This window comes from Oncorhynchus mykiss, chromosome 24, assembly GCF_057628025.1.
Source record: "Oncorhynchus mykiss isolate SJ-2025 chromosome 24, ASM5762802v1, whole genome shotgun sequence".
Lineage (NCBI taxonomy): Eukaryota > Metazoa > Chordata > Actinopteri > Salmoniformes > Salmonidae > Oncorhynchus > Oncorhynchus mykiss.
Genome location: NC_143045.1, coordinates 3091223 through 3109494, shown reverse-complemented (window position 1 = coordinate 3109494; position 18272 = coordinate 3091223). Strand labels below are relative to the sequence as shown.

Sequence of the window (18272 nt, the reverse complement as noted above, 5' to 3'; positions counted from 1 at the left end):
GATTGGAGATCAAGCTATTCTCAGACCCACTCTCTGGATTGGATGGTTCTGGAGGTACCGTGGGTCTCCACTGAGCTGGGGAAAAAATGCTTTTAGTTTTTATGCCCCAGCTCATGGAATAGCCTTTCAGGTCACCTTGAAGTTGGACTCGCTGGTCTCCTTTGGACAGTTTAGACTGAGTTCAAGGGAGGTGATATGTGAGAGTTATGTTTGTCTGGATATATATTGTTGTATTTAGCCCCTGATATTGTTATTTTACATGATGTTGTATTAAATTGTATTGCATATATGTTCATGTTCGTAGGGCTCCCTTGTAAATTAAACCCCGGTCTCAATGGTGACCCACCCTGTATAAATAAAAGTTTAATAAAAAAAATGATTAAAGAAAACTGCAGAGCATTTTAATTAAGTGCTGGCCCATCAATCATGGTAGTAAAACCCTGACATTAATCAATAATGTGTGTGTGTGTGTGTGTGTGTGTGGGGGGGGGGGGTCTCTCTCTCTATCTCTCCAAGGGAAATAAACAATCAGAAACGAACAGTAAGCATTAAACTCACAAAGGTTTTTAAATAATATATACTATTGGCTCTGTAAAGTGTTGTAGCAAAATGCAAATAGTTGAAGTACGAAAGGGAAAATAAATCGGTAAAATATAGGTTGTATTTATAATGGTGTTTGTGCTCCACTGGTTGCACTTTTCTTGTGGCAACAGGTCACGTCTTGCTGTTGTGGTGGCAAACAGTGGTGTTTCACCTAATATATACAGTGGGGCAAAAAAGTATTTAGTCAGCCACCAATTGTGCAAGTTCTCCTACTTAAAAAGATGAGAGAGGCCTGTAATTTTCATCACTTCAACTATGACAGACAAAATGAGAAAAAAAATCCAGAAAATCACACTGTAGGATTTTTTATGAATTTGCAAATGATGGAGGAAAATAAGTATTTGGTCACCTACAAACAAGCAAGATTTCTGGCTCTCACAGACCTGTAACTTCTTCTTTAAGAGGCTCCTCTGTCCTCCACTCGTTACCTGTATTAATGGCACCTGTTTGAACTTGTTATCAGTATAAAAGACACCTGTCCACAACCTCAAACAGTCACACTCTAAACTCCACTATGGCCAAGACCAAAGAGCTGTCAAAGGATACCAGAAACAAAATTGTAGACCTGCACCAGGCTGGGAAGACTGAATCTGCAATAGGTAAGCAGCTTGGATTGAAGAAATCAACTGTGGGAGCAATTAATAGGAAATGGAAGGCATACAAGACCACTGATAATCTCCCTCGATCTGGGGCTCCACGCAAGATCTCACCCCGTGGGGTCAAAATGAAAAATCCCAGAACCACACGGGGGGACCTAGTGAATGACCTGCAGGGAGCTGGGATCAAAGTAACAAAGCCTACCATCAGTAACACACTACGCTGCCAGGGACTCAAATCCTGCAGTGCCAGACGTGTCCCCCTGCTTAAGCCAGTACATGTCCAGGCCCGTCTGAAGTTTGCTAGAGATCCAGAAGAAGATTGGGAGAATGTCATATGGTCAGATGAAACCAAAAATATAACTTTTTAGTAAAAACTAAACTCGTCGTGTTTGGAGGACAAATAATGCTGAGTTGCATCCAAAGAACACCATACCTACTGTGAAGCATGGGGGTGGAAACATCATGCTTTGGGGCTGTTTTTCTGCAAAGGGACCAGGATGACTGATCCGTGAATGAATGGGGCCAAGTATCGTGAGATTTTGAGTGAAAACCTCCTTCCATCAGCAAGGGGATTGAAGATGAAAGGTGGCTGGGTCTTTCAGTATGACAATGATCCCAAACACACCGCCCGGGCAACGAAGGAGTGGCTTCGTAAGAAGCCAGTCTCCAGATCTCAACCCCATAGAAAATCTATGGAGGGAGTTGAAAGTCCGTGTTGCCCAGCAACAGCCCCAAAACATCACTGCTCTAGAGGAGATCTGCATGGAGGAATGGGCCAAAATACCAGCAACAGTGTGTGAAAACCTTGTGAAGACTTACAGAAAACGTTTGACCTCTGTTATATACCCTTTGTTGGCAATGACAAAGTATTGAGATAAACTTTTGTTATTGACCAAATACTTATTTTCCACCATAATTTGGAAATAAATTCATTAAAAATCCTACAATGTGATTTTCTTTATCATTTTGTCTGTCATAGTTGAAGTGTACCTATGATGAAAATTACAGGCCTCTCTCATCTTTTTAAGTGGGAGAACTTGCACAATTGGTGGCTGACTAAATACTTTTTTGCCCCACTGTATATATATATATATATATGGAGGTTTGGCAGGAGGTTAGGAAGTGCAGCTCGGTTTGAGCTCATTAATGTGTAGTGGGCACATAGCCGGTCTTCTCCTGAGGGAAAATAGGTAGCCGGCAGGTAGCCTAGTGGTTAGAGCGCTGGGCCAGTAACCGAAAGGTTGCTGGATCTAATCCCTGAGCTGACAAGGTAAAAATGGGTAATTCTGCCCCTGAACAAGGCAGATAACCCACTCTTCCCTGGTAGGCTATCATTGTAAATAAGCATTTGTTCTTAACTGACTCTAGTTCAAATAAATACAAATTGTCTGCCTAAGGCAGCCTCTCACGATAGCATTGCCATGCTCATTGAGTCTGTGCATGGTCAAAACTAATTTGGGGTCAGTCACAGTGTATTCTCTGTTTAAGGCCAAATAACATTCCAGTTTGTGCCATTTTTGTTGATTCTTTCCAAGTAATTAGATTTGTGTTTTTTCATGATTTGGTTGGGTTTAATATTTTTGCTGTGGCCTCTCTCACGCAAGGCCATGCTCACCGAGTCTGTACATTGTCAAAGCATTTCTTAATTTTTGGTCAGTCACAGTTGTCCAAGTTTTAATTCTCTCTCACCACGGATGTGCTTGACAGGGTATTTTTAGTGTTGACACGCCTAACTCCTAATGTTGCATAATTCACCACTGTTTGTAATAATTCATCTACCTTTTGTAATATACCACAGACAATTCTATGAAATATTGACTTTCAAGCTATGAAGAAATGCAGAATTCCTGTATCTCTAAAAACAGGCTCCCTTTTTTCCATTGCCAGGAGTCTGGTTGGGTGCAGATAACTTCAGCTGAGTATTCCCAGTCTTCCATGACCCCCCACCACACAATTAGAACCTTACTCTACCCATGCCAGGTACATTTTCTCAAAAAATGGTTAAGATTAGGATTGGGGGAGAGAGAGAGCTGGTCATATATCTGTACCAGGGGGAAACATCACCCCGAGCTGAGCCTAGAAACTTCAACAATCAACTGCACACGACAGTGAGAAAATTTGCGATCTTGAAGGTGTATCAAGTCATACCTGAGTTCGAATAGTATTCACTGCACTTGATTGAGTTTCCTTGGCACAATGGAACCAGTGGCATAGTCCCAAAAGTGCAAACACCACCCATCCGGCACTCCAGGCAGGTTCAATCAAACGCACAAAGTACTTGAAAGAAAACAAACACTATTTGAACCTGGGTCTAGTTCAAGGAGCTGTCACAACCCCCTCACAATACCCCCCATCATCCAGCAAATACAATTATGTGGTCCTGAGCAAATAGCAAACTCAATGGCAACCCGTCATTCAGGAAAGGTGGGGCAGAGCCTGTTTTGAGCCCCACATTTTTTGCAGGTTGCTAATGTTCTCTAGTTGCTCCATGATTAGCTCAGTGTTCTGTCACTCGTGGGGACAGTACAGTGGTTCTTCCTTCAAAAGTTGCGTCGTACTGAAGCACAGCTTGCAGGCTGCCGTAGAATTCTATGGCATGTTATTTAAGTGTCAGCCATTGTTGCCATTAATGGCTAGTTAGTGCTAGTTTGACCACCAGAGGGCATCTTTGAGAAGCATTTGACTGTTTTTAATATTGGCTGTACTAGAGAATTTAAAACCTTTTTTTGTAAGAACATAGTATATGGGATTGATTTTAAGAAATGTAGCTTAATTAATTTGATTAATATTATGGTGTTTTTATTCCAAGAAAAAGGAAAAATGTAACCCTCAGTGTTTCCGTTAGGAAAATATGGCGCTGTACAACATGACCAGTCAGGAGTAGGCTACTAAGTGACTGCGAGTGAAGAGCAACATTTCCACACCCTAATTGTAGGCTAACCAATACCCAAATGGAGATTCAGTGACAATAAAAATCGAATTGATTTATCAAGACCAGTCCCCATGCCTGTCTCAGAGCAGCACAAAATGGTACTGAAATAGTTGACCACACGCGGGTAGGCTATTGCTCCAAATCCTATTATAACAATTGGATGACTTTGGGTGTTCCAGTAAGCTACCTTATTCCAATATTTCTGTCATTCAGTGATTATTATTCCCATAGTAATTTGTTATGGATCCATCCCTCGGTAAGAGTCTATTGTCCTGCTGCTAGCCCATCAAGGGTGGATGGCCTCTTTTGTATTCTTAAAAGAACTCCAGTACAGAGAAGAGAAAGGACCCTTGAATAATTAAACATGTCGGTAAAATACTGTTAGACTTGGGGATTATGGTCACGGACAGTGCTATTCGCCTGTGCTACACCAAATGCGAATGCCCAGGAAAATGAACAGGTACAGTAGGCTACACTACTTTAAAGTAGGCCTAATAATGCTGAAAATAATGCTTAAATAAATTGACTGCTGGTCTTTACTGTATGCTGCACATTTTGACATTGTATTCCATTTCCAGCGAGACTATTCAAGCCATCGACTCACAGACGGTTAAAGATGATGAGCAATTGGCAAAGGCAATCTGGAATCAGCTGGCATCACGGGCACAACATCAATATCACTCTCATCACAGTCAGAAAACAATTGAAGAAACTTGAGTGGACTTATGGAAAGGCTCTGTAAGACATTTTATATTTATATATTTCATTTTTTCCCAGAACATTAACCATGTGTGCTTTCTTATTTTGTACTGTTCTGTAGTTTCGACTCAATGATTCGTCTGACAAACAAAGATCTTTGCGTGCTGCAGGCTCAGGCCCAGGCATTGAACAAAGCTGTCAAGACATTCAAGGACATCATCAAGAGATTTGCTGGACCCTATGTCAGAGAGGTGTTTTTGGGGCCACATTGTATCTATTGTCCTGTGAATAGCCCTTGTGAAAAACAAGTGTTTGAATGTTTTCAAAATGCCTCCGGTTGTCCATCACTACCCTAAATAAAAACACAGCATATAAGGGGCTTTTATACAATTCTAATACAGGGTTAATAACAATAATAATAATAAACGTTGGTTCACAGATCAGAACTCATTAAGAGGCGGTTTCTAGCTTTTAAAAAATCTGCAGAACTGGGAAGGTTGTATCCCCCATAGATATACAATTTTATTGGTTGCAAGAATTTTGTATAATAATTTAAATACAATTCAGAGTTTTGAATCCGGCATCATTTTGTGTGTCAATTCATAAACCATGTGCCATGGAATCAGTACATCAAAAATCTCTTCCCAACTATTTTGCAATCTATATGTCACAGCTGTAATTTTTTGGGGTACTTAAATGAAACGGGTATATATTTTTATTAATCACCATTTTCTTTAACCAATTTTTGGTTTTTAACTTTTTATGGCTGCAATCCCCCTATCGGGATAAGTGTCATCAACAACCGCTGAATAGCATAGCGCTACATACAATAAATATTAATATAAATATTTATATTCATGAAATCACAAGTGCAATATAGGAAAACACAGCTTAGCCTTTTGTTAATTCACCTGTCGTGTCAGATTTTGAAATTAAGCTTTACAGCGAAAGCAATCCAAGCGTTTGTGTAAGTTTATCGATTGCACGATAAACATTAAGTACACTTAGGATCAGGTAGCTCGGTCATGAAAATCAGAAAAGCAATGAAATTAATAGTTTACCTTTGATGATCTTCGGATGTTTTCCCTCAACGAGACTCCCAGTTACACAACAAATGTTCCGTTTGTTCCATAAAGATGATTTTTATATCCAAAATACCTCCGTTTGTTTGTCGCGTTATGTTCAGATATCCACAGGAAAGAGGGGTCACGACAACGCAGACGAAAATTCCAAATAGTTTCCATTATGTCCACAGAAACATGTCAAATGTTTTTTATAATCAATCCTCAGGTTGTTTTTAAAATATATAATCGATAATATATCAACCGCAAATGTCTTTCACAGTAGGAGAGGGAAAAACAATGGCTGTCCAAATTCTGTTGCCCAAGCAAAACTCATGTGACCACTTGATGCGAAGATATTGTTCTGGCTCATTTTTCAAAATAAAAGCCTGAAACAATATCTGAAGACTGTTGACACCTTGAGGAAGCGATAGGAAAAGGAATCTGGTTCATATCCCTTTAAATCAAGCAAAGGGAGGCTATGGAACATGGCGTTTTCAAAATAGAAGCCACTTCCTGTTTTGATTTTCCTCAGGGTTTCGCCTGCAATATCAGTTCTGCTATACTCACAGACAATATTTTGACAGTTTTTGGAAACTTTAGAGTGTTTTCTATCCAATACTACTAATAATATGCATATATTAGCAACTGAGACTGAGGAGCTGGCTGTTTACAATGGGCACCTTTTCATCCAAGCTAATCAATACTGCCCCTGCAGCCATATGAAGTTAATGCAGGGCTGACAGACAAGTTCCTTACTTTTTCCCCCTTCCACTTGATAAAGGTTCCAATTGATTAAGTGTTTTTAACCACAATATTTGTTGTATTATTTGTTCTGTCTTTTCTGGTGGATTAAATAAAAAAATAACGATATTTTGGAGATTATTTATTTTTCAAATAACCGAAAGGGAGCGGTTATAATCTGAATAAAGGGGAAAATGCCATTCTTGAACACGGGGTGAGACATTCTTACTAATTTGTAAATAAAGCCAGTTTGTTATTTATAATTATATATTTCTGTTTTTAGAGGGAGAGAAACCAAAAGCCCACTCTGCCTATTTTTCGAAAATCGTCAGTCCACATGTAAAGTGTCATTTCCCCAAGTTCTCTCTTAACTACAGGACCACCGACAGTTTTTTTTGTTGTTGCCTGATGCAGGACTCTAGTGCCAGAGAAGAGAGACTCTCAGACTGAAAACGCCTCTATTAATTTACAAAAAGTTTAGTCAATTGGTGCCACAGTTTAGACTACCGATAGTTCCGATTTTTAACTCCCTTATGCCATAGTTTGTACTGTACATCTCAATTGTCATTAGAAATCACATTTGTTTCAGCAAGTCAGCCATATCAGCTATTTCTTTTAAGACCGTAAAGGAGGCTGAATGAAATGTTTCGCTGACAGAAAATGCTCCGCTGATAGCCAGGTATAGCAGTGTTAAGATGTTGGTACTGTTGTTGGGACAGATTTATGTAGGCCCTAACAGTTTGTGGTCACCGTTTGTAACCATTATAGTGCATTTAATGTATTGTTTAGTGTTGTGTAGTGGCTTTGCTGGCATGCATCCCACTTGTTTATTCTTTTTTTGCCCCACCAAGATTTACATGCTAAAATCGCCACTGGCAACACTGCTGGGTTTTTCACACTCAACAGTTTCCCGTGTGTATCAAGAATGGTCCACCACCCAAAATACATCCAAGCAACTTGACACAACTTGGAGACGCATTGGAGTCAACATGGGCCAGCATCCCTGTGGAACGCTTTCGACACCTTGTAGAGTCCATGCCCTGACGAATTGAGGCTGTTCTGAGGGCGACTCAATATTAGGAAGGTGTACCTAATGTTTGGTATAATCAGTGTATAACCTTGTGTGTGTGCGTGGCAGTCTCGATTGGTGAGAGACTAGAAATTCGGAAAATTGGTTGTGTGTGAAAGAGCGAGAAAGACAAATGTATCATTACCCTTGCCCATCTTCTTAAGCTTGTATGCCTGAAATCTTTCAAATAGTTTAGCTGGGCTTGATTGAGCAGGACTGGCACAGTGGAACCAATGAAAGAGTCTCAAAAGTGAAAAGCCTGCCCATCTGGCACTCCAAGTAGACTGAAGAAAACATTTAAAGATGGAATTCGCAGTAGGGGGAAACAGCGCCACTGTCCGCCCCACGGTCAATGTTATTTTATTTATTTATTGACGAAGCAGAGGTGGGGAGCTTTGCGCATCATGGTCCAAAAAATTGCTGTATACAGTTAACTGACAAAATAAACCAACATACCGAGTGTCTTTATAGGGCGTTGGGCCACCACGAGCCAGAACAGCTTCAATGCGCCTTGGCATAGATTCTACAAGTGTCTGGAACTCTTTTAGAGAGATGCAACAACATTCTTCCACAAGAAATTCCATAATTTGGTGTTTTGTTGATGGTGGTGGAAATACTGTCTCAGGCGCCGCTCCAAAATATCCCATAATTGTTCAATAGGGTTGAGATCTGGTGATTGAAAAGGCCATAGCATATGGTTTACTTAGTTTTCATGCTCATTAAACGGTTCAGTGACCACTCGTGCCCTGTGTATGGGGGCATTGTCATCCTATGAGGGCATAGCCATGGTAGCCAAGCCTTTTTTTTTTTTTACATGACCCTAAGCATGATGGATCGCTAATTGCTTAATTAACTCAGGAACCACACCTGTGTGGAAGCACTGGCTTTCAGTATACTTTGTTTGCATTGCTTTGGCAGTTACCTGAATGCCGTTGTTCTATTGTGCTTGTGCAATGATGTCCGAGGGAATAAAAAAACAGTGTTTGTTGTTTGCAGTAACTTCTTTGTTGTTGTAATATCGAAAATGGACGTGGCAGTTTCCCTATTAAAGATTCCAAGGTTTAAGTACTATTTACACTCGCTCTCCTGAACAGGCCTGAGCCAGCCAATCAACAATGACTTTAAAACAAATCAACTTAGAGCCGAGCCTCTATTATCTTCCCGGGGGCAATCAGGAGTTCAGAAATATCACCTCGCCTAGTGGCACAGCGGAAGAGCTGTCGCAGGTATTTCTTTCACTAACATTCAAAGGATGGATAAAACTAAAATCGGTGACAAAAAGAGGGATTACAACGTAACGTTAGTGGTCTGTGGAGGTGCAAAATCAACAAAAATAAATAAATTCAGAGGTGAAGGATGTTTGCTGTATTGCATCAGCTCTCGGAGGCACATAGGCCACTGGGACGGTGATGCGGAACTGTACTGTAATCCTCCTGGTGCCGCTCCGCACTGCAGCTGCCCAAGACTGCAACGTCTAGCCCGCCCCCACCGGCAGAGATAAAACGTGACACAGCAATCACGGCTTGATGAATGAGTTGTGATAGCGACGAAATTGCTCCTCAGTGGCTTTTGAAAGTTGCCGGGACGATTCTATATCTAATGAAATTAACACGTAGCACCTCACATGGACTGCCGTAATATTCCCTCTCTCTCTCTCTCCCTCTCCCTCATCGTAACAGCCGCCACACTGGTTACATTTTTAATCATCAAGTTTGCGGACGACACAACAGTGGTAGGCTTGATTACCAAACAACGACGAGACGGCCCACAGGGAGGAGATGAGGGCCCTCGGAGTGTGGTGTCAGGAAAATAACCTCACACTCAACGTCAACAAAACTAAGGACTTCAGGAAACAGCAGAGGGAACACCCCCCTATCCACATCGATGGAACAGTGGCTCTCCAGAGGGTAGTGAGGTCTGCACAACGCATCACCGGGGGCAAACTACCTGCCCTCCAGGACACCTACACCACCCGATGTCACAGGAAGGCCATAAAGATCATCAAGGACAACAACCACCCGAGCCACTGCCTGTTCACCCCGCTATCATCCAGAAGGCGAGGTCAGTACAGGTGCATCAAAGCTGGGACCGAGAGACTGAAAAACAGCTTCTATCTCAAGGCCATCAGACTGTTAAACAGCCACCACTAACATTGAGTGGCTGCTGCCAACACACTGACTCAACTCCAACCACTTTAATAATGGGAATTGATGGGAATTGATGTAAAATATATCACTAGCCACTTTAAACAATGCTACTTAATATAATGTTCACATACCCTACATTATTTCTCTCATATGTATACGTATATACTGTACTCTATATCATCTACTGCATCTTTATGTAATACATGTATGACTAGCCACTTTAAACTATGCCACTTTGTTTACATTCTCATCTCATATGTATATACTGTACTCGATACCATCTACTGCATCTTGCCTATGCCGCTCTGTACCATCACCAATTCATATATCTTTATGTACATATTCTTTATCCCTTTACACTTGTGTGTATAAGGTAGTAGTTTTGGAATTGTTAGCTAGATTACTCGTTGGTTATTACTGTATTGTCGGAACTAGAAGCACAAGCATTTCGCTACACTCGCATTAACATCTGCTAACCATGTGTATGTGACAAATACAATTTGATTTGATTTGATTTTTAATTGCTAAGCGTACAGCCTTATAGATAGTATCTAAACAACTGGGCCGACTAAGCACACCAGCGATACGATACGCCTTTCTGAGTGTATATCGAGGATGAGACTGTTTTTACATCAAGGAAGCCTTCAGAGTCGGGGCATATCAACATTTACATTTGAGTCATTTAGCAGATGCTCTTATCCAGAACGACTTACACAAAACCCAAACTGGCTGCGCGCTTGCGCCATCGTGCATACATTTATTTTATATCTCCCTACACCCAACAACACGATCACGACACGCAGGTTAAAATATCAAAACAAACTCTGAACCAATGACATTAATTTGGGAACAGGTCAAAAAGCATTAAACATTTATGGCAATTTAGCTAGTTAGCTTGCACTAGCTAGCTAATTTGTCCTATTTAGCTAGGTGGCTGTTGCTTGCTAATTTGTCCTGGGATATAAACATTGAGTTGTTATTTTACCTGAAATGCACAAGGTCCTCTACTCCGACAATTAATCCACACATAACACAGTCAACCGAATCCTTTCTAGTCATCTCTCCTCCTTCCAGGCTTTTTCATCTTTGAACTTATATGGGGATTGGCATCTGAACTTTCATAGTCTTACTACACCGACCGGCAACACAGTTCGTCTTTCAATCACCCATGTGGGTATAACCAATGAGGAGATGGCACGTGGGCACCTGCTTCTATAAACCAATGAGGAGATGGGAGAGGCAGGACTTGCAGCGTGATCTGCGTCAGAAATAGAAAGGAGTTCTATTTTAGTCCTTGGCAACGCAGACCCTCGTTGACGCGCGCGAGCATTGTGGGTGCAATAATTGAATAACATAGATTTCTACATTTATTTTTGCAACACTCGCGCATGCAACACGAGCGGTGTGGTCAGCCTATTACAGGAGCAATTAGGGCTAAGTGTCTTGCTCAAGGGCACATCGACATATTTTTCACCTAGTCGGCTCAGGGATTCCCAACGCTCTTAACCGCTAGGCTACCTGCTGCCCTCAAGACAAAGATGTCAACTCTATGAATGGCAAGCACTATATGGTGAAATACCACCCCACGACACCTTATTGTCAACCACTCTCTCTATCTAAACCAAGTGGGTGGTCCAGCACATGTCTGTCATTCGGAGTGTGACGGCGTGACACGGTGACATGATTTATTATGGTGAAATACCAAGTCACTATACTTTAACATCTACCACTCTCTCCATTCTAAACCAAGTGGAGTGTCCAGAACATGTGTCATTGGGAATGTGTTGCTGTGACGGTTCACTCACCAGAATAGTGGTGATAGTGAGGGTGGTGTTGAAGAGAGTGTCGGTCACGTTGATTGATGGAAGCTTCCTCTCCATGGACAGGCCCTGCTCTGAGTGCCACTGGCCAATCTGCACGGGGGATATGGATACACACAGGTACACGTCAACGCACACGCACAGACACACACAGAGAAAACAACTGTTAGAGAGTTAATCAAAGGGCTAGGCAGCAAGCAGCCCATCAAACTAGCCAAACAGACAAAAGTCTTTCTTCTGAGCTGAAACCAGTTTAAGAAGGCACTCAGTCACCGTGCCCTTCCCAAGGTCACGCTTAAAATGGGGAGATAGCGAACTAGAGAGAGAGAGAGAGAAAAGGGAGAGAGAGATGAAGCACAAAGACACATGCTGATCCTTGAAGAAATACATTGGGGCATGTGTTCAATCAGGAGACAACAGAATGCTTTCATTAGCTCAATTACACCAAATTCTCTGAAGCGAGCCAATGTCCTCATTACCATTAGAGCTCGGCTGGCGTCCCTCCACCACTTCTCCTTGCACTCCTCCAGCAGGGCCTTGTATGGTCATCCCATCCTGAACTGTCCCCACCTCAATACGCATGTCACTCAGTGGCGGTGCAACATCATGCCTAACTTTTAATTTGCATTGTAATTGCAAAGCAGTATGGTTCATTGGGCTCTCTGATTAATTCCTTTTGTTGAGGTATTGGTTAATTTATCATCCCCTACCAATCAATCCCTGGCCGGTGAGTGGCTGGCTGCATTAGAGTGGCTGCGTGCGTGTTTGTGTGCGTGTGTGTTTGGTGCGTGTGTGTGTGTGTGTGTATCAAGTTGTGCATATGTGTCAGGGCACAACAGCAGTGGGGTCTAAATGGATTTTTGACTAGTTATGCGCGAGCTTGCCATTCATTCTAGTTATCACATTTCACTGTCACAAGGCAATGAGAGGAATGGAACAATCTTTTTATTTTATTTTTAATTTCACCCCTTTTTCGTGGTATCCAATTGGTAGTAGTTACTGTCTTGTCTCATCGCTGCAACTCCCGTATGTACTCGGTAGAGGCGAAGGTCGAGAGCCATGCGTCCTCCGAAACACAACCCAACCAAGCCACACTGCTTCTTGACACAACGCACATCCAACCCGGAAGCCAGCAGCACCAATGGGTCGGAGGAAACACTGTACACCTAGTGACCTGGTCAGCGTGCACTGTGCCCGGCACGCCAGAAGAGTCGCTAGTGCGCAATGAGACAAGGATATCCCTGCCGGTCAAACCCTCCCTAACCCGGACGATGCTGGGTCAATTGTGCGTCACCCCATGAGCCACCCGGTCACGACCTTGTTCTTCTTGTTCTGAGAAATTAAGGCTATTCCATACGAGAAATTGCCAAGAAACTGAAGATCTCGTACAACGCTGTGTACTACTTCCTTCACAGAACAGTGCAAACTGGCTCTAACCAGACTAGAAAGAGGAGTGGGAGGCCCCGGTGCACAACTGAGCAAGAGGACAAGTATATTAGTGTCTAGTTTAAGAAACAGACGCCTCACAAGTCCTTAACTGGCAGTTTCATTAAGTAGTACCCACAAAACACCAGTCAACGTCAACAGTGAAGAGGCGGCTCCGGGACGCTGTCCTTCTAGGCACAATCAACAGCCTGATCAACTCTATGTGAAGGAGATGTGTTGCGCTGCATGAGGCAAATAGTGGTCACACCAGATACTGACTGTTTTTCTTATCCATGCCCCTATCTTCTTTTTAAGGTATCTGTGACCAACAGATGCACATCTGTACTTCCAGTCATGTGAAATACATAGATTTGGGCCTAACGAATTCCTTATATGAACTGTAACATATTACGAATAATCTGGAATCAACTGGCATCTATTTGTGAAACACTGATTCATATCATAGAATGACTTTGTAATCCAAGGTGATTCATACAACACATATTCAACGATTCATCGTTGCACTTTTGGAGATTCACAATATTCCTGCTGCTTTTCTGTTTTTTCAAGTCTTTGAACGTCTTTGAACATCTTAGAACGTCTTTGAAAAGTTTCCATGTTGTTTCTTTCAAAACTAAATTGCCGCCAATCCTTCCTACACGCTTAACATAATCAGAGATTCCATTTGAAAGTTTACCATTCTTCTCATGCACAACTGGAATACAAACAGGGGCGTAACAACGCTGCACTAGCTGCCGACGGCTTCCGGGAGTTTGGGCAGGGGAGGGAGAGGAGGAGAATAACATGTGCACATTGCTGGGATCTATCGGAACATCGTTCAGCAATCAGCTTGTGCAATCAGTTGTCAAGTGCATCTCCCCTGTAGAGAGTCGTGGTGGAAGGCAGCGGCTCAACAATGCACCACCAGGCACGGGTGGGCTGCGGAGGAGCAGAGGGGAGTGAGGAGAAGGGCAGACGGGTAAGGACGGGTAACGTGGAGGCACCGCAGGCTGTCGGGACAGAAATAGAGGGGCTGAGTACGTGTGTGTGTGTGTGTGTGTGTTCATTTGTGCGAGTGCGTGGATGTGTGGGAGGCTCAGAGCAGGAAGAGTTCCCAGGCATCCGCCAAAAGGGAGGAACTGCTCTGAGAGTGGCCCTCTGCTCAACTCAGCTAGCTTTGACAATAGGGAATGCAGCACAAAGCAGCTTGCACAAATACTGTAGAGATGAGACACAAGTGAGACTGCACACCTAACCATAAACACACACTTACAAAACACACACAAGCCTAATGATCTGATCATGGTGTACATTCAATGCCGTTCAAAAGTTTGGGGTCAGTTAGAAATTAAGAGAGTTCCTCTGTCCAGTGTCTGTGTTATTTTGCCCATCTTAATCTTTTATTTTTATTGGCCAGTCTGAGATACGGCTTTTTCTTTGCAACTCTGCCTAAAAGGCCAGCATCCCGGAGTCACCTCACTGTTGACGTTGAGACTGGTGCTTTGCGGGTACTATTTAATGAAGCTGCCAGTTGAGAACATGTGAGGTGTCTGTTTCTCAAACTAGACACTCTAATGTACTTGTCCTCTTGCTCAGTTGTGCACCGGGGTTTCCCACTCCTCTTTCTATTCTGGTTAGAGCCAGTTTGCCCTGTTCTGTGAAGGGAGTAGTACACAGCATTGTACGAGATCTTCAGTTTCTTGGCAATTTCTCGCATGGAATAGCCTTAATTTCTCAGAACAAGAATAGACTGAAGTTCTGAAGTTTCAGAAGAAAGTCTTTGTTTCTGGCCATTTTGATCCTGTAATCGAACCCACAAATGCTGATGCTCCAGATTCTCAACTAATCTAAAAGAAGTCCAGCTTCATTGCCTCTTTAATCAGAACAACAGTTTTCAGCTGTACTAACATAATTGCAAAAGGGTTTTCTAACGATCAATTAGCCTTTAAAAATTATAAACTTGGATTAGCTAACACAACGTGCCATTGGAACACAGGAGTGGTGGTTGCTGATAATGGGCCACTGTACGCCTATGTAGATATTCCATGAAAAATCAGCCGTTTCCAGCTACAATAGTAATTTACAACATTAACAATGTCTGCACTGTATTTCTGATCAATTTGATGTTATTTTAATGGACAAAAAAAATTTCCCCAAACTTTTGAACGGTAGTGTATATCTAGTGTGCCTATGAGACAGAAGTGGTTTGGTGAACTACCTTATGCTTGTTTAATTAGACACCAAGCCCGATACCTGAAGACTCATGTAAGCTCCCAGAGCTAATGCCTGGGCTTTAGCCCAGTGGGTTAACACAACCTTAAGTTATGGTTCTTTAGCTATTCGGTCAAACTTTGACAATTTGATACATATTCAAACCATCTGCCATTTGAAACAGTTCAATGTCCTCACTCCTCCATATTGCCTGTCTGACTCTATCAATACCTGTGAGTGGCACTAAAAACAGCTGCTTCAACAATCTAGAACATGACATGAGGACTGGCCAAGGTAAATGGGAGTAATTGTCTAAGTGGCACCCATACCCTGCTAATTAAAATGAAGTATGATGAATCGGAGGTGTAACCAATGTCTTTCATTCCTCTTCACAGACATATAATATCAGCGTCAAACGATATGTTATTTTCCTTGTAGCTCCTTTGTCACACGGTGTTACAACTTATTCTTTTGGCCTTGAGTGTGTTGCTAGAACATTTCCCCGAGGTTGAGAGAGAGTGTTGATCATTACGTCGATCGATCTTGCCTAAGCACAATATGGTGGTCACTCAATCCCCGTACTGCTTCTATACGCCACCTGAAGATCCAATTATGTGGAATCAGAACCCTTAAAAAAATACAATTAAAATATAGTGATTAAGCAAAGTGTTCCAAATTGAGTTATCGCAACCCTTTTTCCTATGTTCTGATATGTTGAACCTGTTGACAGTAGCATAATATTCCTACTGCACAGCTACACCTGCATGTGTAATTCGGGTTGAGCCGTCTGGGCCTTCTTTTCTCCACTGACTCCTCAGGAGAATTGTGAACTGAGAGAGCGAGAGAGAGAGAGAGAGATTGAGAGAGAGAGAGAGAGAGAGAGAGGGAGAGTGTAATGTTTACTATTAATTCTTATTGTTTATTTGACTTTTTCTTATTATCTAGTTCACTTTGACAATGTTAACATATGTTTCCCATGCCAATAAATCCCTTAAATTGAATTGAATTGAAGGGAGAAAGTAGGAGATTAGTGTCCTAGCCAGGAGTGGCAGTCATTTACTTAGGAACCAGAGCAGAGTGCAGAGAGAAAGGAAGAGAACAAATCAATGGAAAGATGTGAGGAGAAGAGGAAGAAAGCAGGGAAGCAGAGTGGAGCATGTGAAGGATTACCCCAGGCTCACTCTGGCACCTGAAATTACAGCGTATAGGTCCAAGATAAGGGCCCTAGCTCAAGGGAAAGAAACTGTTCCTAGATTTCACTTTGAAAGACACAGCATATCCATTAGGACATGGCAAGCAGCGCTGTGTTCCGACAAATGCCTATATTATGCTATGGTGCTCCTGTTACGCGACAAGTATCTTATAGGGTAATGTAGACTCCAAGCCTTCGCTCTCTAGCTAAAGGATTTGGGTTATGATGGTGGATAAGTTAGGTAGGTAGGTAGGTCGGTGTGTGTGTGTGTGTGTGTGTGTGTGTGTGTGTGTGTGTGTCTCTGTGTCTGTCTGTCTGTCTGTCTGTTCAATAGGCATGAAACAGAATGAGAGGTACTATGTGACCTTGTCCAGTAAGAAACGTGTGTCCAGTAAGAACAAAGTTCTTAAGTAATTAAAAATACTTTAAAGAACTACATTCCTAAAGAAAATAAGGTACTTTTTACTCCATATATTTTCCCTGACACCCAAAAGTACTCGTTACATTTTGAATGCTTAGCAGAAAAGGAAAATGGTCCAATTCACGCACTTATCAAGAGAACATCCCTGGTCATCCCTACTGCCTCTGATCTGGCGGACAAACTAAACACGAATGCTGTGTTTGTAAATTATGTCTGAGTGTTGGAGAGTGCCCCTGGCTAGCTGTAAATTTAAAAAACAAGATAATTGTGCTGTCTGTTTTGCTTAATATAAGGAATTTGAAATTATTACTTTTTTACTTTTGATACTTTAGTATATTTAAAAACAAATACTTTTAGACTTTTACTCAAATACTATTAAACAGGGTGACTTTCCCTTTACTTGAGTCATTTTCTATTAAGGTATCTTTACTTTTACCAAGTATGAGAATTGGGTACTTTTTCAACCACTGAGCAAGAAATGCTTGGTACGGTGTTCCCTAATGTACAGGTCCCAGGTGTGCCTGTAGTACTGCATCTCTCCAGGAGCAAGATGGTGGATCACTGCATAAATAAACGCTGCCTCGCTAACACAGAGATGTACACTTTGCTTCGCATAATGAAGATGGCTCCATATGAAAATAGCGCCAGGCACACAAAGACAATGTTATCTCAAAAACCATTAGTGGAAATGTATGCTATAGAGAATAAAGACGTTCTACGTGTGTGTGCGTGCGGCTGACTTGGTTTTGTTATATTTCCGCTCTAGTAATGACCACACCAGTCAAGGAAAGGCCAGCCCAAAAGGTCAGGCTCGTTTATGTGCTTTCACGACGTGACCTTTCAATACAATCAAAATTTCAATTTGCACTGCCTACTAGGCGAAAAACAAAACAATTTTTTGTTAGTTCCACGATGCAAATGACAGTTTCCCACATTCATTATTTGGCATTATCGGTGTGGTGGCCGCGGTGTCACGTTCTCTGTTGGTATAACGAGCACGAGCGCTGGTTTGAGAGAGGGAGCCGAGCAGCCGCCTGAGCACTTCAAAGCGCACTTCTGAGCCGCAGGCCATTCCCCTTTTCACACATACACACACACACACACAATGCCCACACACGCACACACACGATGCCCTCCCAATCACTGTCCCTTAAAAACCACAGACCCCAAACAGCTGATTGTTCAGCCAATGTCTCTCTCTCTGGATCCATTCTTGGGCCACACAGAAGCAGGGAATGGATAGGGACCAGGTCTTAGTTGGAGACAGAGGTTAAATAAAGTGCTACAGGATGCAGCAGACTGAGGGGATCAACATTGCTGAAGGGTCCCTGTTATATGAACTGCTAGTA

General features: G+C 42.2%; 1 protein-coding gene across 1 annotated transcript in view; it reads right to left on the bottom strand.

The window, feature by feature from the left end:
• Window positions 1–18272, bottom strand: part of LOC110503540 (glutamate receptor ionotropic, kainate 4-like) — a 433335-nt gene that overhangs the window by 31623 nt on the left and 383440 nt on the right. The window contains exon 12 of the mRNA XM_036961231.2: window positions 11660–11767. Coding sequence (XP_036817126.1) covers window positions 11660–11767 — 108 coding nt within the window. The remainder of the gene's footprint in view (window positions 1–11659; window positions 11768–18272) is intronic.